General features: G+C 48.1%; 1 protein-coding gene and 1 long non-coding RNA gene across 2 annotated transcripts; both read left to right on the forward strand.

The window, feature by feature from the left end:
• Positions 1-2,028: 2,028 nt before the first annotated feature.
• Positions 2,029-15,243, forward strand: LOC118157340. Its single transcript, XR_004746610.1, has 3 exons — positions 2,029-2,040; positions 4,260-4,263; positions 15,121-15,243. It is a non-coding gene; the product is annotated as an uncharacterized LOC118157340 (long non-coding RNA).
• A 615-nt stretch (positions 15,244-15,858) lies between these two features.
• LOC118157341 (homeobox protein SIX4-like) lies at positions 15,859-27,561 on the forward strand. The gene is made up of 3 exons (XM_035311616.1): positions 15,859-17,103; positions 18,571-19,262; positions 21,768-27,561. The coding sequence occupies exons 1-3, from the start codon at positions 16,379-16,381 to the stop codon at positions 22,562-22,564; spliced, it is 2,214 nt and encodes a 737-aa protein (XP_035167507.1). The 5' UTR covers positions 15,859-16,378; the 3' UTR covers positions 22,565-27,561.
• The last annotated feature ends 428 nt before the right edge of the window (positions 27,562-27,989 follow it).

Genomic DNA, 27,989 nt, shown 5'->3' on the forward strand with positions numbered 1-27,989 from the left:
GTTACAAACCCTAGTAAAAAGCTGACCCAGACAAAAGAGATCATGCTTCAGACTGGCAACTGAAGTATCTGGCGTCACTCAGGTAGAGATGAGAGAGTCATTTAAGACCTCTGACCTGGCAATATATTTTTTTTTAAATAAAAACCAACCCGTCTATCTCAACCACCTTCACTCTCCACTGTTAATAGTCCGAGCCAAACACAAAAAGTGACTCCGTTAAGACAAATTCCTTATTTAAGGTAAGTTGATAGCAGTAAACTGCACTGTGTTAATTTAACAGAAGTGCGACCATCAGAAAAACTGGTGCACACTTTTAAAAACTGAAAATAAATAGGACGGTTTTGATCATGAAAGTAATTGTCACATGAGGAGTCTCACTCTTCCTACGGACTACCTGCACAAGTGAGACTGGCATTCAAGCACCTGATGATCTGAGCCCATCTTCTGAAACAAGTCTTGTTACACAGTTCTTTCCTCTGTCCTACTGTTTTCTGCATGGCTAGGAAACAAGAATTTTCATTAGGAATTTGTATTTCTTTTTAAATTAATTAGCTATGATAAATTAAAGAAACACACAAATCTATATTCAGTGGAAGCGTCCGTCATTGATACTTCAGAGACTGCGGGCTGCAGTGCGTTTGCTGCAGCTTCCCCTGGGAAGGGCTTAAAGCACGGCAGGACAGAGCTGGCTGAGGAGCCAAAAGCCGTCCTTGCTGGCTGCAGGTGACTGCTCGGAGGCTCCTGGCGAGCCCGTGCTCTAGCAGCTCAGAGAACACCAGCCCCAGAGCTGCACCTACCAAGAGACACCGGCCTGACAGCTCCTCTCGGTCCTCTCCGTGGGGAAGCCACGAAGGTCAGGTGTAAAGTCTTGGTAAAGGCTGAAGAGAATCCTGGGGCTGCTACACATACCTGACACAGAGAATACCCGCGTAACACGCTCAGCAGACACTGTCCTGTTCCACATGCGAGGCCACGAAAACACGCGTTAAACGTTGGATTAAATAAAATGCAGAACATCCCGATGAGCCCTGATAGGTAATGCACCAAGCAAATTAATGCAAGAAAGTATGAATAGCCAAAAGCAATCAGGACACTAACACATGCTGTGCAAGCATAAATTTCTCTTGGCTTTAAAATAATCAAGATGAGTTAAAATAAAACAAAACACTTTACTAGATTAAATATAACACTGCATACTGCTGGGACAGGGGGTGGAGCAAATACCATTCTCGACGCTGCCTTTCGTATCGTTATATGTACTACACGTAGGGGAGAATGGTTCTGGTTATTCAATTTGATGTTTCTATATTCAATGGCATCGCGTTATATATGGCCTTTTTCTGCAATTAACCTCCAAAACACAAATGAAATATTAATGGCTAAATGTCAATTATGATTATGAGAACCAATAAAAGGCCCATAAATGAAATACTGCAGATAGACCAATAAAGTATCTGCGCGTCATCAGAGCAGTGCGTTAGTGTTAATGTTTTCCTATTCTAATTGAAACTGTAATTATGCATTCATAGGTGTTGTTATTGCATAAAATTTGGTAAACAATACCATCTTCTCAACATCATGATCCACTCCCAGTGAGCAAGAGCAAAACAAGCCCTGTTGGGCTGCTTGGCTGGGCTGGGCAAAGCAGCATTATCTGATGCTTCACAGAAATCTTCTTTGAGACTGTCCAGAGGGCAGTAGGATATTTTCACAGTTATTCCTAGACTATTTCCATCTTCTGTAATTAATTATACACAATTCTATATTTTGCTCTGTATTACCAGCTCTCCCACACATACAAGAAAATTTTCCCACTATTGTACTTTTTAACTAAGAAACTAACCTTAGGCTGGCTAAGGAAAAAAAAACCCACCACGAAGCAGAAATACTTAGAACTGTCACTCCGACAACAGCCTCATTGCTTTAAGGTCACTGCTTCTGTTTCCCGAGGCTGGTTTTTATGAAAAAAAATAGAAGTCTGAAACGAAACATTTTAAGCCAGCTACCAAACGTAGCCAAAAGCCAACTGAAACAGCAGCTGTTTGACACTGAGCCATACGCCAGCTCCCATGCTTTACCACGCCGGTCATCAATGGCTGCCTCACAAACCGTAAGTGACACGGGACGTGCTGTTCGCAAACAAATCAGATTTATGGTTATATTCAGCTGTTCCTGTTACCTGAAATTAGAAGTAGAAGCTCATGAAATATGAATACGTTTCAGAGAATGCGGAGGCACCGCGCTGTATCGATGAAAGCTTCATTAAATTTTCAATGGTGGAGCTGCTTCTATATTTGCGAAGGAAGGACGCGGGGCAAAGAGAACCACGTTGGAGCAATTCTCCTACAGGCAACTCTGCATCTTTTTACTATCAGTAAGAACCACGTGATTTTAAAATAAAATACTGGACTAATTCGGTGTAAGACAAAGTGATTGTGGTCCATCATGTTCAATGACTGGTTACTTTCAGATCAGCATTGACCTCGCAGATGACGTTTGCCAATTGCGTAATTGATGCTCAAGAACGAGAGAATGGGTAGAACACCAGAAATGGGATCTGAATGATCCAGCTCATAGCAAACACAGACTCGGGGGGTTCTCACCTAATGATGTGGTTGTCTTTTTGAACTATCCACTTCAAGATATAACGAGAGTGTGGGAAGTAAAGTCTTGCCTAGGAAATAACAGCTGCTTTGCAAGTAAGACCGTACCAAAGGAATGCAGACTTAGTTTTGCTGCAGAGACTGACACCAAGAGAAAGGTCAGTGACAGAGAACATAAACTAGACACCAGCCGACCTATTTAACTCTAAGGCTACTGTAAATAAGTCAAACAATTAAAGTCTCCCTGTCTTACCCATAACCAAGCCGCACAAACCCCATTTCAGAAGCGAGAACTGAAGCCTGATCCCTCTTTTGGTCGGCACTCCGAGATGAACCTCTCCCATCAGAAGAAGGATGGGGGCACCCAGGCTGTGGCCCTGTGCCCCAACTTTGCTCGACACCCACTCACCTTTTCAGCCCCTCCAGGCCTCGGTGCCATTCCTCCAACAGGCCTGCACGGCAGTCAGCCTGGGCACTGCCTTTCTTCCCTTGGAGCTACACGCTCGGCCTGCCAGGAGCTCAGCAGGTGCAGGGCTGCTCTTCCCAATTTGGCAGGACCTCGTTCAGCCCTCTGGGGAGGTGACACTCAACTGATGTGTGTGCAGACAGTGCCATTTTATCCTCGGCCCTTGTTTATTCTGCCCCACTCATATCCTGCTTTGACAAGTTTACTTCTTCCCTTCTCTCCAGTTTGCCTTGGCATGCAGAGAGAGCATTAAATAACTGATCTCCTCCAAAATCACCATGAGGCAGCATTATCCCCACATTACCAGATAAAGAAATTAATCCACAACAATGCCTGAAGCATGCCCAAATTTCACATTCCTGATTTGAGAGTGATTAGCATTAGCGCTCCGTAGGATTTCCTCTGCTTGAAGCCCAGCTCCCGAGGAGCGCAGGAGCCTGTCGCACAGCCCGCGCTTCTGCAGGACAGTCTGACCAGCAGAGCCCTGGGAAACACCGGGCTGCGGGAATTTGGCCAACTCCAGGGCTCTGCAGAGCACCTCTCAAACCCCAGGTGTGCTCCGACCCCAAGTGGGAAAGTCAGACATCAGTGCCAAACCCTCCTGTGTGCTTTCTTTTTCCCTCACCCATGACTTTTTGATCCAGGCACAGCATCCGTGCTCGGATAGCATCCAACCCTACACCTACATCCCTCCCACAAAGATACATGCCCACTGTCCTTACCTCTGGTCCTCCCGTAGCCCCCCAGTGCATCTGTCCTCCCAGAGCCTCGCTCTTCCTTCCTCCATGGATCTGCAGCTCCAGCTCTTCCTCAGTCCTCCCTGATATTCCTCAATCCTTTCTCAGCCATCGCTTCCCTCAGGTCCTCGTGCAGTCGTTCCCCCGTCTCCAGCCAGGTTCCCCTATATCTTGGCCATTTCTTTTACTGCCACAATGTAGGATGGAGTCAGCCTTGGCTTTCCACTCCACTCCAACTATTGCAGTTTCTCCAGAGCCATGAGGTACTTCCCAGTCACACACACACATTGCAAGAGTAAAGAATCCTTTCCGAAGTCTGCCTGGTGGCAGCAAAGGTTCCCAAAGGGACCCCAAACTGTTTGGATTCCCTAACCTCATCCCAAGGAAGGTGTCTCACAGGGGCTGTGCACGAATGCATCGAGATCCTGCCCACGTGGCGGCAGCTAACTCTAGCCACGTCTGCCGTTCCTTCCTGTATCACCTTTCCCCAAAACAAAACAGAATAGAAATCGAGGGTTTGTTTAGCAAAATGTTCGGTCAGGCTTTGTTGCAAGACTGGTAACAAAACGGTTCAAACAAATACAGCGATGCTGGACTAAGCTTGACTTCTCCAGCTCCCAAACTGCTCCAGCACTGCCCAGCTGACAGCATTCCCGGCTGCACCACATCACCCTGGCATTGCCCTCAGTCCCAAATAACCCCCTTCCCTCCCTTTGCAGGGCACAATCACAGCACAGATGGGCTGAGGTCGCAAGGTACCTCCGAAGATCACCCAGTCCAACCCCCCTACCGAGCAGGCTCCCTAGAGCACATTGCACAGGATGGCATCCAGGCAGGGTTCGGATATCTCCAGAGCAGGAGACCCCACAATCTCTCTGGGCAACCTGTCCCAGTGCTCTGCCACCCTCACAGGAAAGAAGTGCCCCCTCATATTGAGCTGGGACCTCCTGTGTTCCAGTTTGTGCCCGTTGCCTCTCGTCCTGTCGCTGGGCACAACTGAAAAGAGAGCGGCTCCATCCTCTCAACACCCCTCCTCAGATATTTACACGCATTGATGAGGTCTCCCCTCAGTCTTACCTTCTCCAGGCTAAACATGCCCAGCTCTCCCAGCCTGTCCCCGTACGAGAGGTGCTCCAGTCCTCTCATCATCTCCGTAGCCCTCCTCTGGGCTCGATCCAGTAGCTCCATGTCCCTCTGGCACTGGGGAGCCCGGAGCTGGACACAATGCTCCACATGTGGCCTCACCATGGCTGAGCAGAGGGGGAGGATCACCCGCCTTCACCAATATCCCCAAATTAGTGGTAGATCCCCCAAAACAAGGGGACCTTGGGGATTTACAGGCAGCCTCTCATCTCCAGGTCACAGCACATCAGTCCCAGGGTTATCCAGCTGCACAGCCACCACTGACAGTCCTTCCTGACGCCAAACAGGGTGAGTAAGGACTAATTTATTTATTTGTGGTCTTCTTAAGCCTGTAGACAGCTCTTCTAAGAGGAACCTGAACCCTTCTCCGTACACAAGGCTACTCGTTTACTTATGCTAAAGATTATCCAGTCACTAGCTGCACATGCAGAGGGCTCAGCTCCTAATCCCCGCGAAGACACCCATTTTTTAGGAAGGCACACAACACACCGCCAGCAAGGACGATGAAGCCGCCACACGTTGGTCTGCCTGGACGTGCCGGTGCCCACAGAGAGGCCGTCCTCCTCGCCCCGGCACCGCCAGCAGCTCCGTGATGCAACCTCCTGCCCGGGAGACCCAACGCCTCCCGTGTGGCTCAGAAACCTCAAGGTGCCAACACCACCGAACCTCTCCCTCGCCTTTTTTTTGCTGTCCAGGGAAGGCAGCAAATCTCTGCAACCACAGCAGACGGACTCACAGCCCAGCTGCATCGCCTGGCATTAATAAAAGCCGAGGAGCAGCACACTCTTTGGGCCTGGGAAGCCAGGCCGAGGGAATTTTAAAGAAGCCAACGTGCTCCAATTAAGCCCAGGATTCTGCAAATGCTTAGAGGTGTATTTAACCTCAGCGCCATTCATTGGAGCAGGACTGTGGTAACAGCAAAAATCATTATCTGCGTGCTTCCCGACTCGGAGCCAAAGTATGTATCAGAGCAGATTACTTGCTCATCATTCAGAACCAAGTAGCTGTCACTACGGAGGCCAGTCCGTGCTCATTTATGACTTTTCTTAGTGCCTGAGTGGCCTGTTTGCAAAGAAGCACCCACTGCCTCCGGCGTGTCAGTGAGCCCACGAGGGGACTGGCAGCGAGCAATGTGTCCACAGCACCAGCGCAGCAGCTCGGCCCACGGTCTGTTACTATCAGGGAAGGTTTCTTCTTTTTATTTCTTAATTTCCTAACCAGATCTGAACACTGGAGTGCTCGATTCAATTTCCACAACGCTGACCCAGCTTTACTCCAAACTTCCCCTTCAGCTGTCCTTGGGACAAAAAAAAAAGGGCCAAAAAAACAACCAATGCCTCAAACAAAGAGTCACAGGGACACAACTTCTGAGTGTGGCACTGTTAGTGCTGTCTAGTAATTCACAATTATCCGAGACATCCTTTTGCAAGGACTCAGGAAGATATTTGTTTCATTTCATAAACATTAAAGCCACACGTGCCACTCTTCAGCGCTTTAGAGCTAATGCAACCACACAGAAGGCAAACGTCCTTCTTGCTCACAAACCCACAGAATTATTACCTTGCATTATAATGCAGTAGGTGCAATTAAAAAAGCTTCTAATACCTAATTGTTTAAAAGGCTCCTGTGCTTGCCTTCTCTTTTGATAAGTGATTTTACCGTGGGGATTTCCCGTGTGTCTGTGTCAGCCCCCTACCATTTACCCTGCCTAACCCACCGCTTACCCAGGGGGGTAAAAGGGTTAAGCGTGGCTGCAGACGCCTCCAGCTGGGCATCAAATCCATTACCTTGCTTCAGATCTCGAGCAGCAGACTGAGCCAGACCAAATTATCAGAATCAAGGAAAGAAAAAAAAAAAAAAAAAACGACTTTTCAGTTGACTCGCTGGAGATCCAGGACACAAACAATAGCCTGCCTTTTGCCAAGGTTGCCTTGCAGAGCAGAACCACAGTTCCAATTTCCAGAAATGCTTATGAGGAATGGAGATGAGAGCTCTGCAAGCCTTGCTGCGTGGACAAAAAGTGTTACAAAGCAGACATCCCAGTTGCGAGCTTGATAGGAGAAAAAAAAAAAAAAGATAAGATTTTCTAAATATTTAAGTTTTAAAGTAAAAGAGGAATCTAACCAGAACACTAATGCCATTTCAGCAGGAGTATTAAGGCCGTGATCCAGAGCCAATGTTAAAAGCAAATATTCACTGTCAAAGCTGGATGGCAGAAGGAAATAACCTCTTGGGTATTTCAGCAGTGATTTAATTACCTCCCAAGACTAAGCTGGAGAGACTCTGGAAGAGTAATGGGATGGATCAGAGTCCAAAGACCATCTAATCCCAATTAATAAAAACAGGAATAAGTCCAAAAAGATGAAGAAAGATGACCTAGATTTGTATACCCTAAGAATTCAGGGGAAAAGAGCCTGCTTTCTGAGGGAATACATCCAGCTAAAAAAATAAAAGTCATTTGCTTCTTCCTTTGAGGATAAATGGGCTACGATTGTGCAACTATTCCAAACAAGCGCCATAACCTAATTTCCCATGGCGGTTCTGATGAACATGAGTTAAAAACTCCCCGACGTGTCTCCCAGCTCACCCAGAAGAAACACTTGGAACAAAGCTCTTTACCTAGTTTTTACTGTTGATGTCCCAAAAGCAAAGCAAGCATTTTTAGGACCACACAAAGTGGGTCTGGGGCTACACACCGCAAAAAGATCTCAACTTTTGAGATGTTCCTGGGCTTTAGCCCACCAAGACCACTTACATTTGTTCATGCAGGCAAGGATCCACGCCCAGGAACCTCACTTCAGCCGTGATACAGCAAGTCACAAGAAAACGAGCAGACCGTGGGAGACAAACCAGAGCACCTGCTCTCCGAGATAAGGCAGCTATTTGGGCACGCAGCTTCACAGCGCGGTGCAAGCCAAGTTAACGCTGCCGCAGCAGGACCTTCTTCAGCCCTGTCCTGCCTTGCCTGTGGACGCCCGTTCCTCCAGGTTACCTCGTGCCACCTCCGATGCCTGTCTAACCATTCATAAGCCACTTCAGCTCACTAATCCTGTGCAAACACCACCGCAGGAACCTAACAGAAGAGCTGCTCGTTTTGTGCCAGGTTAGCAAACCGGATCCTGGGGGCAGCAGAGCCTGCAGCCCCACGCACCACGCTACGCTTCAGCCAGCACTACTCACGCTGCTAACGCTCACGAGCCTGCAGCTCCGCTTCTGAACGATCCAGACAGGCAGTTTTCTGCCAGGAGCGGAACTCCCTGGGCCTTGCAGAACAGCACTGGTGTCTTTGCCAGGAACAGGAACCTGGTGGCCTTAAGAAATCATCATCATCTTCATCACCATCATCCAACGCAGCAAACTTTCAGGTTACGAATGGCAGTCCTGAACACAACATTGCTGTGCTTGTGTATCGTGATTTAAGATGCATTGTTCAGAAAAAGAGATTTGCTGAATAAGAATCCAACACGTATTTAAATGCTTAATTCCCACATACTCGAGTTAAAACTACAGGTTAAAAATTGACAGATCCTCCCTGCCTACCTCTAATTAGACTTCTTCAAACTCAGTTGGCTTAAACACAGTTTTATGTTCTTTTCCACAATCTCCAGGGCTTCCCCCCATCCTAAAAGAATGGCATTTTCTTGAACCACACTACAGGGAAGAATGCAGCGGGAGGCCAAGAGATCCTTTCACTTGGAAGGAGATTAAACACTACGATTCCAAACTTTTTTCCAGCGGCTCCAGCCCCACGTGCTGGCATGAGACCCCACTGCGCTGAACTCACTGGGGATGCTCCTACTTCCAACCCCTGGTGAATCTGACAGCCACAAGACTCCAAATGCTCCTAACGTTAAAATAAATAAGCGAGTAATGAAACCTCCGTTTCTTCATTTTAGCAGCCGTTAGCACCGCAATTAGAGTTCTCCAAGGACGCACTTACCCCCTAATGAATCCCTGGAAGAGCCGTAACAGGGTGCAGGGCAGATTACAATCCCCACAGCCCAACCTGGTGAATTGATGTCTCCCCTGAGCGACACAAAGCTGGGCCTAGAGATTGTAAGCGTTGTTGTGCCGCCTTCGTTTTGGAGCCTTATTAAAAAATTAAATGAGAAATAAACACATCTCCCTCCGGGAAAAGGAGAAAAAGAATTAAATGTTCAGAAGGAGCCCGGACAACTTTCCCTGAGTCTCTTGTGGACAGGAAGACGACACAACAGAGAAGTTTAAAATCAAGCAACTACCACCTACGATTGCAGCAGTACATGAACAAAGCCAAACACACCTCAGGGGCCAAAGCAGCAGAAGTCAAGCAGCAGTTCCATGCAGAGGCTGCTCTGGTGCTGTGCCCCTGCCTCCCCGAGATGGCAAGCACAGGGAACACTTTGCAGAGACAGCGCAACAGCTGGCTGCCACTAGGGAGGGAAGGGAGCGCCCCTGCTTTTGGCAGCCTGCAGGCATCATCCGCATTTTCTCCCTCAAGCTGGGATGGGCCACAGGTAGCTGGAGCAGCCCCCCAACCCCGAGGAAGGAGCTTTACACACCAGCTTCCCTCCTCCTCCTCCCTGGAGGGCAGTGGGACAACAAAGCTGAGCCAGGAGCCCTAATTAACTCCTTTTTTACCTAAGCCTTTTGTGTCTGATTGTTGGGGACCATATGGTCCAAGTTTACAGCCAACAGTAAATTTATTTGCCCAGCCCTGTTTGCAGCAACTGCCTTAACATTCTTTTAATGCAGTTTTGGGTGGGTGCATTTCCTTCCCTCTTTCTGTCAGTAAATCACTGGGATATGCTTACCCTGCCTCCTAAAACTCTGCACAGGCAATGAAAATCCAAGCAGGCCGAGCAAAAGATAATTCATGGTCTCAAACGAAGCCAGGTGGATTACAATTCCGTCGGCAAGCACGCCCTCGGCATCTGCACACCCGGAGAGACATCGGGAACCATCTGAATCATCAAAAATCGCCACGCGCGCACAAAGGCTCTGGAATACAATTCTTGAGAGCGAACTTTTAAACGAAAGCAAAGCCATCACTGCACCTTAGGAACTAACGCGCTGCAAAACTTTAATCAAGCACAGCTCCATAATTAGACACACTTTCCCCCACAGAAAAGCATCTTTAAAGCCAAGTATCTGATGACTCGAACCTCTGTTGGACTTAAGAAAATAAACTTAAGAAGACATTCGTTATTCTTGAGCTGAGCATTTCCATACCGAGTCCCATCTTAGAACAACTTTTAACTGCTAATTTATCATCCTCCCTCCCGGTGACAGGGAAGATTTATAGTGGAAAAGGCTTATTTAACATTGCCCTAATGCCAAAAACACATGGTCTTACACTTTTCACGATATTGGACGCAAAGCACTAACTAAGGAAAATACTACAAGACAACCCCCCCAAAAACCACTCCCGTAGTTGTACGGCTTGGCATGGGTCCGTTGGAATAAACTACAGCGGGGGCCCAGCTCCAAGGATGTTTACAGCAGAGACCCCACGTCCGATTTCATCCTCCTGCACTCATCTGCTTACCCCTTATCTCCACCGTGCTGCTTATCAGCACACCGGGCCCTGCTCCGCCACCAGCGGCCGCGGACACATTCCTGAGCCCCTCCGGCCACTGGGAACTCAGCAGGCGGGAGGAAGCCTCCGAGCTGCTCCGACACAGCTTCAGGCTCCCTGAACATACGCAAAGGGTGGAAAAGAAGAAATGCTGTCTGCATATGTAGGTCCGGAGATCCAGAACAGATTTGTTCCACAACCCCAGATCTGAGAGATTTAAATGGGCAAAGCGGGGAAGGGGAGAAGAAGGAGCAGCAGGATCGCCACAGCACTCAGAGCAGCAGGGACCTTCACTGCAGGCAGCTGTCAAAAAAAAAGGAGGAACAAACAGGACACACATTGCCCAACAAGTTCTCAAACACTTTGAGATTAACTTTGTTTATACAAGAGGTGGGAAAATAAAGCTATAGAAGGAAGGCTCTTGTAGCGTTATTCCAACCAAAGGGGGGAAATGGCTAAGAACATGAAAGCAGAAACAACTTGGTGACAGAAAGCATAAAAAGGCACCACTCGCCATTCTTCAGGAGGGCAAAACAGAGAAAATTAACTAAAGGTGAAACAATAAGCTATCTGAAATCCAAAAGAAAGACCTGAAGTGTACTGACAAGCCATCTCAGCCAAGTATAAGCCCTTTAACGACTTGAAATTCAACAGATTTTGCACAACTCCAAGTAACTGAAGGTGACAAAGCGAACAGCACAAACAATAAAATACAAAAGGTCAAAGGAAAAAAAACAACGGAGGCAACACTGCAGGTAATATGGAAATATTCCTCCAGGATGCACGTGGTGAAAGAGGGAGCAGTTACAGCAGGAGTGTTTTAACCCACAGCGCTACAGGAAGGAAACCTCCGACAGATAACGCCAAAGGACTCGGGGTGTTTTCTGCATCAGTCTTCCCCAAGTGAGATAACTGGCTAACAAAACTGCTTCCAGCACGAAAGGAGCAACACACAAGTAGAACTGGGAGACGCGTTAGAGCAAGCACTTCACACCTCCCAAGCCAAGAGCCCAGAGTCAGGACCCAATATCTCGTGCGTATTTATCAGTAAACTTCAAACAGAAAACACAATAAAGGCAGAACAGTCCTGCAGGCTACCTGGGAAACTTCACCTCTGGGCTACATTCAGGGGTTACCGCATTTAAAAAATACTCGAAGGTTTTCAAACCTGGTAGAGAAAACAATAAATACCCTTTGAAAACTGAGAAAGGCAGTTACCAAAGATCACCTCCGCTCTCCACATCAAGCCTGAAGAAGGGCAGAAGCACCTACCTGTACGGAGCAGGAAAACAGGCAGGGGAGCGCGGAGCAGCCCGGCTTGCCACCGATCCCCGGGACGATGCTGGAATAGGATCAGACAAGCACCTATCTCCTGCGTGTTTCAGATAACAAAGCACGTAGGAGCCAACACACCGCTTGAGAACAAGCCGTACCAAAGGAATATCAGTTCCTTCAGTGACAGAGTAGCAACGTAGATAGGGACATGCCAACTCGAGGCAATACAGTTTTGATTTAGTGGGACTTTTGACACTTAAATTGACAGTCATATAAACTGAACAAATACAGGACATGCTGGAGTACCGAGAGATTGCTAGGAGCCCTGCCCAGAGATAAGTTATCATTATTTCAGTCAGAGAGAAAACAGGTAGCAAGCGTATTAATGTGGCTCTAATCTTTTTAAAGTCTCCACTACTATAAAAAGTAACTCAGGGAAATAAAGATTATTTAACAAGGAACTTTCTGTAGGCAACTCCGTGTTCTCCTCCGCCTCAGTTTGATTTCTTATGGCTACGAGCAACAACTTTGAACATCTCCCAGACAACACCTTGTCAACAAATTGTGTATTATAAAACATCAGGACAGAAAGGTTTTGTTTGCTTAAGTTAATAGATGGTACAAAGCTGAGACAACTGCAAGCACCTGGACGGGCTCAGAATCTAAAATCACGTGAAGCAAGTGCAAAAATCATCTGAAATAACGCACAGTTTGATAAAGCAAATAGGGAAGAGCAGTCAGCTGCTGAACAACTTGGAAAGCAAGGTTAAACACTGCTCTGCACAGAGATGTGCTGTGTGGTGAGGTGCTAAAGAATCTGGGGCTTAAGCCAAACATAAATCAACACCTATCACCGAAAAAAATAAAGACATGCATAGATTCATCTGTCCTACCGAGATGCATGAAATGCAAGGACCATATGCAAGGCACATGAAATAATTTTGACTCTGCCTGTGGTTCTAAGGACTCTGAGGATTATGTCCATTTCCGAGCACTCCAAGAAAAACACAAACCAAGTGGAAAAAGCCTCGAGAAATAAGCCGAGGCCGCAGATGTATGTGAAATATCACTGAAGGAACAGGACTTCTTAACTGTGGAAAACACCAAAGAGAAAGGCCCCAAAGCACCCAAAATGTTCCTGCAGAAGAGGTATAACAAACACTTCACAAGCTAAAACGCGTGTTAGCATTCTTATATGCTTAAGTTATAGCAAAGAAATTTAGATTAAGAATTGGGAGAAGTATTTCCAACGGTAAGAGCAAACTATTATAAAAAAGGGTAAATTCCCATCACAAATTTATGTTGGCTCATTTGCTTTGAAAATAAGTTAGACATTCTTTCCCTGTGGCAGAAACATGGTAAATTTATGAAAGGACAAATGCCAATTGCCTCCTTTTTCCCCTCATACTTCTCTTGCAGATGTCTCCACTGAGCTTCCAGCTTCTCGATCAGTTATTACGAGAACACACTGGCCGTTACCAAGAAATGACTTCCAGTATGGAGGCTTTATAAGATCATATGGAAGTAATAATAAAAACACGTTAAAAGTGTTATTAAAAGGATATTTCAGAGGAAAAGTGACCCGCTTGAACCACATGAAGACGGAGAGTCCTTGATTTCAAAGAAGGTAAAGAAATCCAGAAATCCTACTTACTCCGTGACTTCAACATTACCTTCAAGGGTAAAGTGGGGCTTTAAAGCCGTGGTTCCCTGCTGCAGAGCCCCCCTTTGCTGGGAAGGTGAGGGTGGGACTAACAGACCTCGCCAGATCCAGGCAGGGTCTGTCTGGCTCTGCACAGACCTCTCCTGGCGAGCACCCCGCAGAGATACCCGGGCTGGCCCAACCCAGGGCCGCATGGATTCAGACCAGCTCTGGCCTTGGACAAAACAATTTCAAACAACAAAGAAGTGCAAACAACAGGAGCTGGGGGGAGCAGAGGCAGTCCTTGAGCAGCTGGGAAGAAACAAGGAAAGCAAGGCAGGGACATCAGTCCCAAAGAAAATGTCAGCAGCTGGACCCAGAAAAGCACAAAACATGACTAATCTTCTCAAGCAAAGCTCAGCTACAAAAGAAAACACTGAGAACCAAAGAAGGAGAGCAAACTGAAACATGCTGTCCTCTGCTGGAAGTGGCTCTGGAGGAGCTTGAAAGCAGAAGATCATGAAGACCACTAGTCCTTTGATCTTCACTGGAACAGAAGATAGAAACAGCATTTTAAAACTGCACAGCCTTGCCCAAACGCGGCTGTCAGCGTTTGAACTCCAGCTAACGCTGCACTTTTACACAGCCAGCACCGCTGTCACCAAAGGGGCACTCCTGCTGCTCCCCTCCTACAACAGCACGACCCGGGGAGCATCTGCTGCTCTCCTGCATGCCTTCCCTGGCGGCAGTGCAAGTGTTTCATGGCCACAGAGGACAGGATCAGGGAACTGGATTAAAACTAACCCTTTATTTCACAATTATATATACACACACACATCCTCTGTTGCAATCCAGTTCCTTCATCCTGATTGCTTACAATGGATGAGCACATAGGGTTAAGTAAAGGTTTCAGGCTGTCTTTTAAATGTAATCCATGTGTGGTTTAGAAACAAGCATCTCAACATAAATGTCATGGGAAAGATGAAGAGACAAAAAAGAAATGGCTGCTACTGCAGGGAGAGGCTTCTATCACACATACGTAGAAAGAACTTGAATAGCAGCTTTAAAATTTCCACGGAAAAGAAGAATCACTTCCAGATCTGAAGGTGAATGAGTTCAGACACATCCATGACTGAGCTAATTCCCAGTGCTGGCTGCAGCTGATATAACTGTTCATCTTTGGGGAAAAGGAAAAAAGAAGCGGTCACAACCCTGCTGCTACAAAAGATAACGTAAGGAACAAGCAACGCAGGCGGCACCGGCTCAGAAGAGGCTTCTCCGACATTTAAAGCAGCATCAGCCCTTCAGAGAAATCACCATCCACCAGGAGAACTGACACACCAGTAAGGATACAGGTAGGTAGATCAGGATTAGGATTTCTTAATTATCCAAGCCCAGCACTGAATACAGGAGGCGTTTAACCAAGCCTTTCCCTTCCTTTCTCAGTCCTTCACCCTGACACCCCACAGCATTTCCTGAGTCTCACAGTCCCCCACAAAACCCTCACAGCCCCCCACGGCCCCTCAACGCCCCCCACAGCCCCCTACAAACCCCTCGCAGCCCCTCACAAACCCCCACAGCTCCTCAACGCCCCTCGCAGCCCCTCACAACCCCCTCACAACCCCCCCCCCAGGGCCGGCGGCGGCTCCCGGCCGGGCCCCAACGGGCGCTGCCCCCTTCCTAGAGGCGGCCCCGAGGCCGGGCACTCACAGCGTGTGTCCGCAGACGTTGACCATGAGCTTCAGGGAGGGGTTGCGGTACTTGGTGGTCTTGCACCGCGGGCAGCCCTGGTCGTCCATGGCCGCCGCCGCCGCCTCCCCCCCCCCCGCTCCTTCCCTCCCTCCTTCCGCCTTCCGCCGCCCGGTGCCGCCGCCAAAGGGCCCCGCCGGCCCCGCCCGCCGCCCTGCGCGTTCCGGCCCGGCCCGGCCCAGCTCGGCCCGGCTCTGCCTCACCCTCCCCGGCCCCCAGCAGCACCTCCGGGCCGGGCCGGGCCGGGCCGGGCCGGGCCGAGCAGGTAGGAGCCGCCGCGGGCAGCACCTGCCTCGCACGGCTGGGTGGGGGCCGGGCCGAGCAGCTCCGCTTGGAACGGCGGGGAACCGGGGGGGAATTGGGGGTAAAGGGGGGTAACGGGGGACAACGGGGGGTGACGGGGGGTGAAGGGGGCGAGGGGCTCCGCCGCCCTGCAGCCAGCAGGGGCTGAGGTGAGCCCCTGCCCGGCGGGGCAGCGCCGCCTGAGGCGCCCTCGCTTTTTCTCTCCCCGAGCGGTTCCACGTCTTTACTTTTTTTTTTACTTTTTTTTCTTTCATTGCTCTTTTATTTCACTCCTTTTTTATGACACTTCTTTTTATTCCTTTTTAATTCCTTCACGTTTTCCCGTTCTCCGCCCGCGGAGCTCCAGGTGGAGGTGCCCGTGAGGAGGAGGAGAGGGAGGAGGGAGGCGGGGGGGAGCGGGGCCGCTTGATTGACGGTTGCCATGGGGACGCGGGAGGCCCCGCCCCCTCGGCGCGGCTCAGCCAATGGGCGGGCGCGGCCGGGGCAGCGGGCGGCGGGGCCATATAGTGTTGCGGCGGGGCCGGGAGTCACGCTGGGGGGAGCGGCGGAGCGGAGCCCGATTGCACGGCTTGGCCATAGCAGCGGTCGTTAATGGTCGGTGCGTGGCCGGGAGGAAACCTGATCGGCTAGAGCCGGCCGAGAGCAGGAGGAGGAGGAGTGGACTTTGCAGAGAGAGAGAGGAAAAAAAAAAAAGGGGGGGAGAGGAGAGAGGAAAAAAAAAAAAAGGAAAACAAACCATGTCTTCTGCCTCCCCCACGGCCGAGATCACGAGCGCGGTGGAAATCAAGCAGGAAAATGTGATGGAAATGCTCTCCGAAGCCGTGCCCCCCGACGGGGCGGCGGCGGGAGCCCTGAACCCCGCGGCGCCGCCGCCCCCCCCCCGCCGCCGCCGCCCCGTTCCCCATGGAGCACGGCGGGGAGGAGGCGGCCGCCGAGCAGGTACTGCTCCACACGGAACTCCTGGCCAGGAACCACCACGCTGCGGCCGCCGCCTCGCCCTCCTCCTCCTCGTCGTCGTCCTCCTCTTCGTCCTCATCGTCCTCCTCCTCCTCGTCGTCGTCTTCCTCCTCGCAGACCCCCCTGGCTTTCTCCCCGGACCACGTCGCCTGCGTGTGCGAGGCGCTGCAGCAAGGTGGGAACCTGGACCGCCTGGCCAGGTTTCTGTGGTCTTTGCCCCCAAGCGATCTGCTACGTGGCAACGAGAGCCTGATGAAAGCCCGGGCGCTGGTGGCTTTCCACCAGGGCATCTATGCCGAGCTCTACAGCATCCTGGAGAGCCACAACTTCGACTCGTCCAACCACCCGCTGCTGCAGGAGCTCTGGTACAAAGCTCGCTACACCGAGGCGGAGCGAGCCCGGGGCAGACCCCTGGGGGCGGTGGACAAGTACAGGCTGCGGAGGAAATACCCTCTGCCCAGGACGATCTGGGACGGCGAGGAGACGGTGTACTGCTTCAAGGAGAAGTCCCGCAACGCGCTCAAGGAGCTCTACAAGCAGAACCGCTACCCCTCGCCGGCCGAGAAGCGCAACCTGGCCAAGATCACCGGGCTGTCCCTCACCCAGGTCAGCAACTGGTTCAAGAACCGCCGGCAGCGGGACCGCAACCCTTCGGAGACGCAGTCCAAAAGGTGAGCCCAAACTTTTTCTTTTCTTTTTTTCCCCTCCCCGCCCCCCTCTCGCCGCCTGCCGCCTTCCCTTTCCCGGCTCTTTCTTCCCTTCGCAAACATGGCGCTTACCTTCGCCGTGCCCCGGCCTCCCCTCCTTCCCCCTCCCCGCTCCCCCCACGCCCGCCCAGCCCCGCGGGGAGGCGGCACAAGGAGAACTTCTCCTCCGGGCTCCCCCCCCCCCTCGGCCCCCGGGGGGGGAGCCCCGGGGGCAGAAGGGGGACACGCACGCACTCGCACACACACACACGCTGTTTGTTTCCTCGTTGTTTTTATTTAATTATTGCGCCTGACAGAGTTAATCATTGACGCGCGGGGGTGTGGGGTCCCGCTCTGTTTTGAAACCTGACTCGGGAGCGGGCCGGGCTCGGGTTTCAAGAGCGGGGGGAAGCGGGGCCGGGCCCGGCCTGAGAGGAGCCGCAGCGGGCCTCGGGCCTCCCAGCAGCCTCGGATGTCCCCCCCGGGGAGCGGGAGCTTCCCCCGGCCCGGCTCGGTTCGGCCCGGTGAAGGGGAAACTTCTCCCGGTTCCCCCCCCCCCCGGGTGTCGGTGGCGGAGCGGCCGGGGGCTCGGCGGCGTGAGGCGGGCAGGTGGAGGTGACCTCCGCGGCTCTCCCCTCCCTCTGAGGGGAGGGAGAAAGAAAGAAAAGAGCGGGGAAAGGAGGAGGAAAGGGGAAAAAAAAAAAAAAAAAAAAGGCAGCGGCAGCAGCGAGCGAAGGGCCCCAAGGCATTTCTCAACCAAGGGCGCGATTGTGCAGCCGCGGCCCCCTCTCCTCGGGACACATCAAAGGGCGGGTGGCTGCGGAGGGGGAAGGGAGGGAGCAGCCAAAAAATGCGAGCCCGGGCGGACAAGTCAGCAAAAAAAAAAAAAAACAACGGCGCTGCTCCGGCAGGAGGGGCTCAGCGGGCCCCCCTCAGCCCCCCTCCCGGCCCCGCCGCCCCGGCTCTAGGCCCCCCCGGCTGAGGCAGGGCCTCCGGCGGTGCCTCCGGCGGGCCTGCGGAGCTCGGGGAGGGTCGGGCCGGAGCTTCCTGGCCTGCTTCTACCTCCCGAGGCTGCCACGGAGCAAGTTCCCAAATGGCTGCTCCCGGGGCTGCCGGGTTGCTTTCACACGTGCGGCACCGTGCCTTGGGGCGGTGGGCCCGAGGTGGTCGCCCCCGGGTTGTTTGGCTTAGCGGACCGCCGGGGGGGGGGGGGGGGAGGTATTTACAAGGCTGTAATCCAGTCTGTAAAGTTTCACGCCGGTTAGATGTGTTCTTTTCTAAGAAACCTCTTCCTCGATCTCAGATTGCCTTTAAAGCACGCTTTAAGGCAAAGCATAGGAAATAAATATGACAAACTCCCCTGAGCCGTATCGAAGCAAGGCATCTCCTTTGGTCCAGAGCTCACTGGTGTGCCCTGGTAATGCAATGTCATCTCTCCATCTCTTCCACTAGTGAGTCAGACGGCAACCCTAGCACGGAAGATGAATCCAGTAAGGGGCAGGAGGATTTATCTCCACATCCGCTCTCCAGCTCGTCCGATGGAGTTACCAGCCTCAGCCTTCCCAGCCACATGGAGCCTGTGTACATGCAGCAGCTTGGAAACACTAAAATAGCCTTGAGCTCATCTGGTGTCTTGTTGAATGGAAACCTTGTGCCTGCCAGTACTTCTCCTGTCTTTCTCAATGGTAGCTCTTTTCTTCAGGGACCCAATGGTGTAATTCTCAATGGACTCAGCGTGGGGGCTTCCCAAACAGTAACTTTAAATTCACCTAAAACCACTTCAAGCGTTGTGAGCAACGGCGTATCCATTACTGACATATTGTCGTCGTCTTCAGAAGATGTTAAGGACTTCAAACTCCTTCAGGCTTCAGTCCCTAACACAGCAGCAGCCGCCACGTTCAGCCCCAGCAACATACCGGTCTCATTCCCAGGATTGATACCAAGCTCAGAAGTGAAAAGGGAAAGCGTAGAAACTGTTGCTTCCCAAGATGGAGGCTCTGTAGTTACTTTTACTGCTCCTGTCCAAATAAACCAGTATGGCATTGTCCAGATCCCTAATTCAGGAACAAATGGCCAGCTGCTGAACGGAAGCATCGGTTTTTCTTCTCTGCAGCTGCCTCCTGTTTCTGTGGCAGCTTCACAAGGTAAAAGTTTCATTTGTTACAGGGAAAGCTACAAGAAAAAATGGGGGTTGGGCACACTTCATATTTCAGGAGCTATAATACTTTTGCTCTCATGTACCATCGTTGTACCTTGGCCCCAGCTGCACATAGTGTACATCAAGTAATGTTTTGCGTTCCTTTATAATATAATGTATCCCTCGTCCTTCTCTGTGGATTATGCTCATGGGTAGGCAATTACATGAGAACTGAGCTTCTTTACCAAGAGCAGGGAAGGAAATCTGGTATTTTACTTTATTTTTATCTCAAACTGTTCTCTGAAGCCTATGGTATTAAGTCTTCGCAAATATTTGCCAATTTTACACGTTTCAGTAATTCAAAATATTCCCCATTTGCTGTTGAATTTTTTTTTTATGAGAAAGTTTATAAAAATGAAAACTGCTGCAGCTGGAAGCTGTTAACTGTTGTTGTTCTTGTGGTGGCTGTCTTGTGTGTTGTTTTTTTTAACCAAACCATTTCATAAATAAATTTTAAATGACTATAGACACAACAAGACCAAGCAGTTACACGCATACGCTTTCTGTCCTATAATTAAGAACGATTAAACTGCAGGGAAACAATAGGAGTATGTAATAGCTTGTAGATACAAAATGCAAGGGTATTTGGATAGAACTGCCCTCGGTCCAAGGGAAATATGTCATCGCAGGTTCACATGCCAAGTGTGCATGCTCCTCCCCGAGTTTGCCTTAGAGTTTGTCTTAACATACCATAGACCGAAGCTTCTGGACAGGGAGGAAGAATCTTAGGGAATGCAACTCCAGCTCTGGATTGTTATTTTGAAGCAGGTCAGTTACAAAGCAGAACTGAAAAACTCTGTTACTTATTAACCGCTGTATCTTTGGTTATGAAAATGATTAAACTTGAATGAATTGCTGTAGTTCCAGGAGCCGGGAGTACTACAATGAAAATCAAGTGGTGCTCACGTTAGCATATTTCCATCAAACATGTACAGAGAGTTAATCGTTTTTGCTGTTAAAATAACATAGGAACGCTGAAGCTGTACAGACACATTTTAAATGGGTACGAAATTACAAAATCCTAAAATGTGGCACTTATAGTCACTGGAAATTACTGGTAATTAGTTTAACCAAGATTAAAACACATCAGACATTTGGTCTGAATACCACCTGTAATTACAAAAGCCGTTTAATCCACATGCTCGAAGGTATAAGCTAACAACCAGCACAGGTGAAAAAGAAAGTACTGTCCCTTCATATGGGACAATCAGTGCATAATAAGGCACTGACTGAAGATTTTCCCCGGTACTGAAAATATCAATTCCCACTGGAGACTGATTGACCATATGTCTAGTCTGGTGCAGAGAAAAGTCAAGATCTAGGTTTGCTGCTTCCATTTCTCTCTTTTTTTAACGTGAGAAGGATGGATAGCTTGCTGCATGTTCCAAGTGAAGTGCATTGCAGACTGTTTTAAGTAAGCTACAGTAAATGTTATGTTATTGCAAGGTAACCTTCAGTTGCCTCAATTTATTCTCCTGGTTTATGCGTACAAGTAAACGATTCAAAAAAATCACGATTGATTAATGGAAATGAACAAGGACCTAAACTATTCTCCTGATGAGATGCATCTTCAGTGCTGTTATAAAAAAAAAATCGAGGTATCTCCAACTGTGGTCTCTTAAAATTACAATTATTAATCAGCTTTTGAGAAAGAGAGGTGTTTAAAGTGAGACCCTGTCCCAAGAGCCAGCATATCTTATTTTAGGAATTGTCCTAATGACAACTTAGAAGGCATGCCCAGTGAAACCAGCTTCAGGCCTTGGCTGGCCACCTGTTCTTGCCCTGGTTAGCTGGGACATCGTGGGAGCAGTCCCATGGCTTTCTGATGGAGTAGCTGCTCGCTGAGTGGCTTTACGCTGTTCAGTGGCTAGAGTGGGGTTAGGCTTCTAGAAATAGGTGATGAAGCAAGGTAAAAGGCACTGCATCTAAATGCCTGACTGACTACGGAGTCAGCCTGGTAGAAGTTGTTTGAACTTTTCCCTGCAGGTTACTCAGGTAGATTCTGCCCAGCAATAGCGTGTTTTATGTGACGTGTCTACAGTTTCCCACACACAAGTTGTAGTCTGTCACTGAACTATCTTTAATAGCTTTTCATGCTGCTATTCTTAGAGAGAAATTGAGTGGTGGCACCTAGCGAGGGCCAAAGCACGTTCGTTTTAATCACGTGGCTAGGGACTGTTTGCCCCTTAATGAGAGCCTGAAAGAGACCTAATATACCAGAAGCATTTCTTTTCTTTCTAGAAGCGGTTTCTATTAACAGAAGCTTTTATTTCTTCATACCAAATTTTCTCTCACCTGTTATAAACAATGCTGTTCTATGTTGCATGAAATATTAGCGTATGTATGTATGTACTTCAAAGATAAGAAGACCAAAGCGCCTTAAGAAAATGACTGCAGAGCTCCCTGCCAACTATAATCTGTATTTTCCTCTCTTTTGCTTCCCTTTCCCTAGGTAACGTTTCAGTAAATCCTAGCACATCTGATGGGGGAACTTTTACGAGCGACTCTTCAACAGTGCAACAAGGAAAGGTTTTCTTCAGCCCCCTCACTCCGAGCGCGGTCGTTTATACAGTTCCCAATTCAGGTCAGACGGTAGGATCTGCTAAGCAAGAAGGACTGGAAAGAAGCCTTGTGTTTTCTCAGTTAATGCCAGTCAGCCAGAACACACAACTAAATGTAAACATGTCTTCTGAAAATATATCCAGCGGAGGACTCCAGTACCTGGCCTCCTCGTTAGTGAATGTAACGCCCTCACATAATTTTTCCCTCACACCACCCACTCTTTTAAATGCTGCAGAACTGAACTCTGGTATCTCAGAGAGCCAGTCCATGTCATCGCCCGTAACCAGTACCTCTACCGTGATATCGATCAGCAACACTAACTATGCAACCCTTCAGAACTGTTCGCTCATTACCAGTCAAGATCTGTTGTCCATTTCTACAGCACAGCCCGCACTTGGAGAAATAGTTTCTGCAACCGGAGACCGTGTCAGCCACCCGTCTGCACAAGTACATCAAGATTTTGCCAGAGAGCACAGGTTGGTTCTGCAAGCTGTCCCTGATGTCAAGGAGAATTTCTTGCCTAATTCGGAAAGTAAGTCAACTGGCAACTTAATGATGCTGGATTCAAAATCCAAATACGTTATGAGTAACATGGTTGACACGGTTTGTGAAGAACTGGAAACGGACAAAAAAGAACTTGCCAAACTGCAGACAGTTCAGATGGATGAAGATATGCAAGACTTGTAATTTTTTTCTTGCTTTCTGTTTCACTAGATAAGTCTCCTGTTGAGGCCCTAACAAGCACCAAGCGGGGTGTTTGTTTTTTTTTTTTTCATTTAAAGAAAATAGAAGAACATTTACATGGTCTGAATTAATGTACAGAGGAATCTCCGGCAGTGGAATTAGGTTGCCGCACTTGGTTTGCATGCAGTATTCTCTTTTAAGCAGATTAAAGGAGAAAGGAAACGCCAGGGGAAGTACCAAGCGAATGGGTACAGGTTTGGCTAACTGCTACTACGCTGATAATTTAAGTAGACTCCATAGTACAACATGCTCTCAACAGTAAGTATACACTCCTAACGTTAGGTAGAAAACAAAAATCTTGCTGCGAAAAGGTAGAAACGATGCAGTCATTTTCGCTGTTTACTTCTAGTCCGTGGGCATTGAATAATTTTTAAGAACTCTAGACGATACCTCGCAGGCCACTTTTTTGTTGTCTGAGGTTAAGAAACGAAACAAAATCATGAATAATCTTGTTACTGGTGTGTTTGCTTTTTTTCCAGCAGACTTGCGTTCATACCAAAAATCTCACATCAAACACGTACAGGTTTCTAAATGCTACAGCTAGCATTTTGTCAGTGCACCAGAAAAGCATCATCTGAAACTCTAATTATGCAACTCAGAAGCTTTCTCTCCAGTATGAATGTAAATATTGTTTCAGTTCTTATAAAGGAGACTTTTTTTTTAAATTAGTACAATGGATTTTATTTATGGTTTATGTTCCCTTTTACTTTAGACACAGTGCATTGAAAAGGAAAACGTTTTCTGGCTGTTTAATTTATTTTTATTGTTTGAGCAGGAAGTAAACGTAGTTATTTCTGACAAGGTTTTACTTTTTTTGTAGTTTTTCAAGCAATAGACTGTAAAAGTAAAATGTTAATCACACTGAAACTAGAAGATGAGCTCCCAGTCTCACAAACCCAGGAGGTCCTTGTCTCTACCCCCTCTGTCTTTGTGTTCAGGGGTTTTTTGTTTGTTTTGTTAGTAATTTGCAAATTAGTTGAACCTTTTTTGTGTATTTTTACAGAATTCCATGTGCCTTTCTTCCTAGTGGCCTTAACTTTGTTACTAAAGCACAGTAGCAGGAGGAATACAAACACTGACTTGCAAATATCCGTCCTCAGGGCCAAATCCTGATGCCTTACTTTTGCAAGTAGACCTGCTGACTTCAGTGCCCCTACTTGCACGAGTAAGAAGAGTTAAAGTCTTTTGGTCGTGGTGGGTGACATTTACCAGCGGTGCGGGGAGCCAAAGATAGGACCTCTGCGCTGCGTAAGCCGGGCAGGAGGAGTCGGCGGAGGGCCCACGGGCAGTGCAGCCGTGCAGAGGGAAAGATCTTGGCTCCTGCCTTGGGCAGATGAGTGTGAAAGGTTGGCTGGGCGGGCCAGGGAGGGGAGTCCCATGTTTACACGGCCCCCTTGGCCAAATAGCCCGTGTGGGAGAGCTTCAGCTGCTCTTCAGCAAGCAGGCCCCCATCCAGGAGTGCACTTAAGCGTGTATTTATGTATCCTTCCAGAATAAGCAGCGCGGGGGCTGATGGTGGGGGCTGCAGCTGCCCAACAGGTCCCTCCTCTTCGCCCCTCCGCCGGGCCAGCACGAGCAGGCAGGCTCTAGGCAGGTGGAACACATTTCACCTTTGCTCCAGATGAATTTTTGTAGCATGGAAAAGCACATCCTTAAGCTTTAAGATAATAATAATACTACAGGTGTATAAAAATGACATGCTGTTAGTCTTTGTGTTTCAGTTTTATTTGTATCTCTTATTCTAATGTGAATATATACAGTAGCTAAGGCATGTATTCATCCTCATCGGTGGCCTGGTCCGGGGCCTTTGGAAGGCAATGGGAAAGTTTTTCATCCACTTCCGTGGGCTTCGCATCAGGCCCAAGACAAAAAAACACTCGTAAAGGACAAAAAAAAAAAAAAAAAAAAAAAAAGGAAAGAGAACAGAGGTAGCACATCCCAGTCTGATTCTGTCTTGGGTTTTACCTGGTTCTGTGGAAAGGCTTTAAGGACCGAAGGTATTTCCTGCGTGCCATGGACATCTTCGCTGTTGTTTTGCACTACATCGAATGCAGCACGTTCTGCAAGGTATTTTGTGAAATCTCAAAGCTGAGCTCTGTTGGTAAGCACTGTAGTTTTACACCATGAGCCAGAGAGTCCGGGGTTGCAGGGAAAAGCGCAGAGAAAGGAAGAGCAAGCGTGCGAGGCACGCACTGTGCAGCTGTAAGGAGCCACCGGTGCTTTGCAAACAGAAGCAGCCCATAAGCAGTTGGCTGTCCCCACCTGCACCCGAGCAAAAAGGGTGTCCAAGGCAGGCGCTTTAAAGTGGAGATTATCACAAGCAGAACACGGAGCTGTATGTTCCCCTGGCACAACATCCTTGACGCTCAGGGGATCTCCACGTGAGCAGGGAATCGGATAGTCCAGAGCTCTCCTGGCTGCTCTGGGGTTTATCTGAGTACCTTGCTGGGCTCCAGCACAGACAATATGCTCCCCCCCTCTTCTTCACCTGTAAAACCAAGATGATGATGATCACAGTAGCCGTATCTGCTTTGCATTAATTGATCAACTGTTCGGGAAATTGGAAGGACCCTGTGTTGTCGCGTTAATGGAGAACGTGTGCATGGAGCAAGAGCTGTGCTTGGCTCTGAAGGGGTTGTTCAGGGCTTGACATTTGGTCTGTGAAGCTCCGATTATGTTTAGAGGCAAGGTAGAGAATATTTCAGAGCACTCTGTCAGTTGTTGAAGCAATCAGGTCCCATAAATGAAAAGACTGTGGTGTTACGCCAGTACGTTACTTCTTTTTTTTCCTCCTTTGCATTCATTGTGTTACTGAGGCTCTGAATCCCATGGCTTTGCAGCACAGTTGACGTAAAAACTGTGTATGTTGTTACAGTGGTGCGTATCTTGGAGTGTCTGGTACTTCTAATAGGAGACCTCCCAGTCCTTTGGGGGAGCAGAGGATGTACGTAAAAGCAGCGGTTTGGGACAAAGTAAGATTAATCTATTCGTCTTCCAGATATCGAGTAACTTATTTTGTTATTAGGTTCTACTCTTTCTTTCTCCCACTGAAAATAAGCGTCATTCCCTCCAGATGATGTAGGTATAACCTCATGTTTTCTGCAGGTACATATGCACAATACAAAGACTCATTGCACGGTACAGTGTTTCTAAAATAGATATTTAAATAGTAGTTTTCCTCCTACTGTAAATTAAGGGTCGGGTTTTGTAGCCCTCAAGCAAGAAGGCTAACGGCTCTACCTAGACAGTACACAAAGCCCCGAGCAGCATCTGGGGCCAGATCTTCAGCTGCTGTAAATAAGGCATTGTTCCATTGTTTCCTGACTGAGGATTTTACGTGGTGTTTAGGAGATACGGATGCTCATCTCCCACATGTATTAATGGCAGTGAGCGTCTGGATCTCACAGACAGTCCTTACTACCCCATTCTGTTGTTTAAATGGAAACTGTGTCTATCCTGCATAAATACTTCTCCCTGTTACGGATGAGAATAAAGGATCATTTCAACTTCACGTATGTTTGTAACTTGTAAGTCCACTGGAAATCTTACAGGAAACGTTGCCAAATTCTACTACTTTTCAGGTCCCAGACTCAGCTTGGAAAAATATGCTTAAAGTTTAAGCAAATTCCTACAAAGCATCAACGTTAAAAAAAAATCTTTGTTCTTTACTACTTTTAATTCAAGCTGCCTCTTTCACCCAGACTTTTGCAGAGAACCAGAAATATACTGAATCACATGCTCTGTCTGGACTATTTGCAGCATTATTCCCGTGGTCTTACCTAAAAGGACATTTCAGCCACATAAATGGTGGGCATCTATTGGCCAGGTCCTCGGCTGGGACAAACGAGCACAGTTCTACTGACTAATGTCATTTCACCCCAGCTGAGAATGTGGTCCATGCATTTCACTGGAGTTGGATCAGGGACAGATTTGGCCCAGTACGCAGCGGCAGCACGAAGCAGTTCACTAGGCTGATACTCAGACCGTTACAACTGAACAGCAACGATCTATCCAAGCATATACCTCTTTCCGTTTATTGCTTTACCCTGCCTGTGGATTCAGGAAGACGCATTCAGAAAGCTATTTTCCCCAGAAGTAAGGCTGGAACCATCTTTATAGTCGTCATTATCAAGATTAATGACAATAATGGAGGGATTCACCACAATAACCATTTTGAGGTAAATTAAGAGAGGCAGAATTTGGCCCCATGTGCACAGGAACTTTTCCTGTATGTAGATTTCCAGTGCCTGTGCACTTTTCTTACCAAGGACAGACGAACAACCAACAGGGTGCAGCCCTCCAGTTTCGCGTGAAGCAATGTGCGGAACTCCCAGGGGCACGAATCCTGTAGCGTTTGTGGTCAAGCAGCATCTCAAATCATAAAGAGAATAATTCTAGTAAGTCCAGAAACAAAATTAATGACATTTTACAAGCAAGGAGACCTGAAGTCTTCCTGTATCTCCTAGCAGTTATTATCTTGAAGGATATTTTATATCTTACTTGTATGTTTCATATAATTTAAAACTAGCTTCTTACATTTCTGAACTCAAGGAGGAGGGTGAATCTTCTGACTTTCGCGATTCACGTTCAGAGGATGTTTGTTCTTTTGCTGCATGTACTGTTTGTCCAGAACTAACCAGTTATTTCTGTGATATGGGTTTATTGTGCCTTACAACAAATAAGAAATTTAAGCAGAATGTACGCGTTAGAGGAGGGAATAATCAGAAGTCTTTACTGCACTGTTAGATGATGCCGACCCAGAGCGTATCATCAAACGTAGCTGTGCTTAATTACCCAACCAAAGAGATCTAAAGTATGTATGTTTGTTGTACTGTAATAGGGGTTTGTGCCTGGACAATTAAGTGTTTTATTTGTATTCTGAGATGATGTGAACTTATTTTTCTAAACACTATACTGAATAAACTTTATATTTATACACATCTTGTGTAAATATTTCTCTTCTGATACAATATCTGAGGGCTTTGAATTTTGTGTTAAAAGAGCAATCTAAAGTAGAAACTTCGCTGCTAGTGACTCACTGTGAGGGTGATGGCAACTGTGAATGCCGGTGCTCAGCAGAGTTGATCTGAAGCCTCTGTAAGCTAGAATGAGAGTTTCTGATGACTTGAACAGGTTTTTTCAGACCCTAACTTTGCTTCTAAAATATTACATTAAAAAATAAATCTATTTCATACTAAAACCTAGGCATTAAATCTGTCTCAAACCAAATTTATACTGTAATTAAGTAAATACTATTGTACTATATTCCACACACTACTTAGGACTGGTCAGTATTTACTCACAGCTTTCTTAGCAGCAGGACACTTTCTTCATCAGGAATTCTTTCTGGATAAATAAGTCCCTATTT

Source organism: Oxyura jamaicensis (assembly GCF_011077185.1).
Source record: "Oxyura jamaicensis isolate SHBP4307 breed ruddy duck chromosome 5 unlocalized genomic scaffold, BPBGC_Ojam_1.0 oxy5_random_OJ101316, whole genome shotgun sequence".
NCBI classification, from domain to species: Eukaryota; Metazoa; Chordata; class Aves; order Anseriformes; family Anatidae; genus Oxyura; species Oxyura jamaicensis.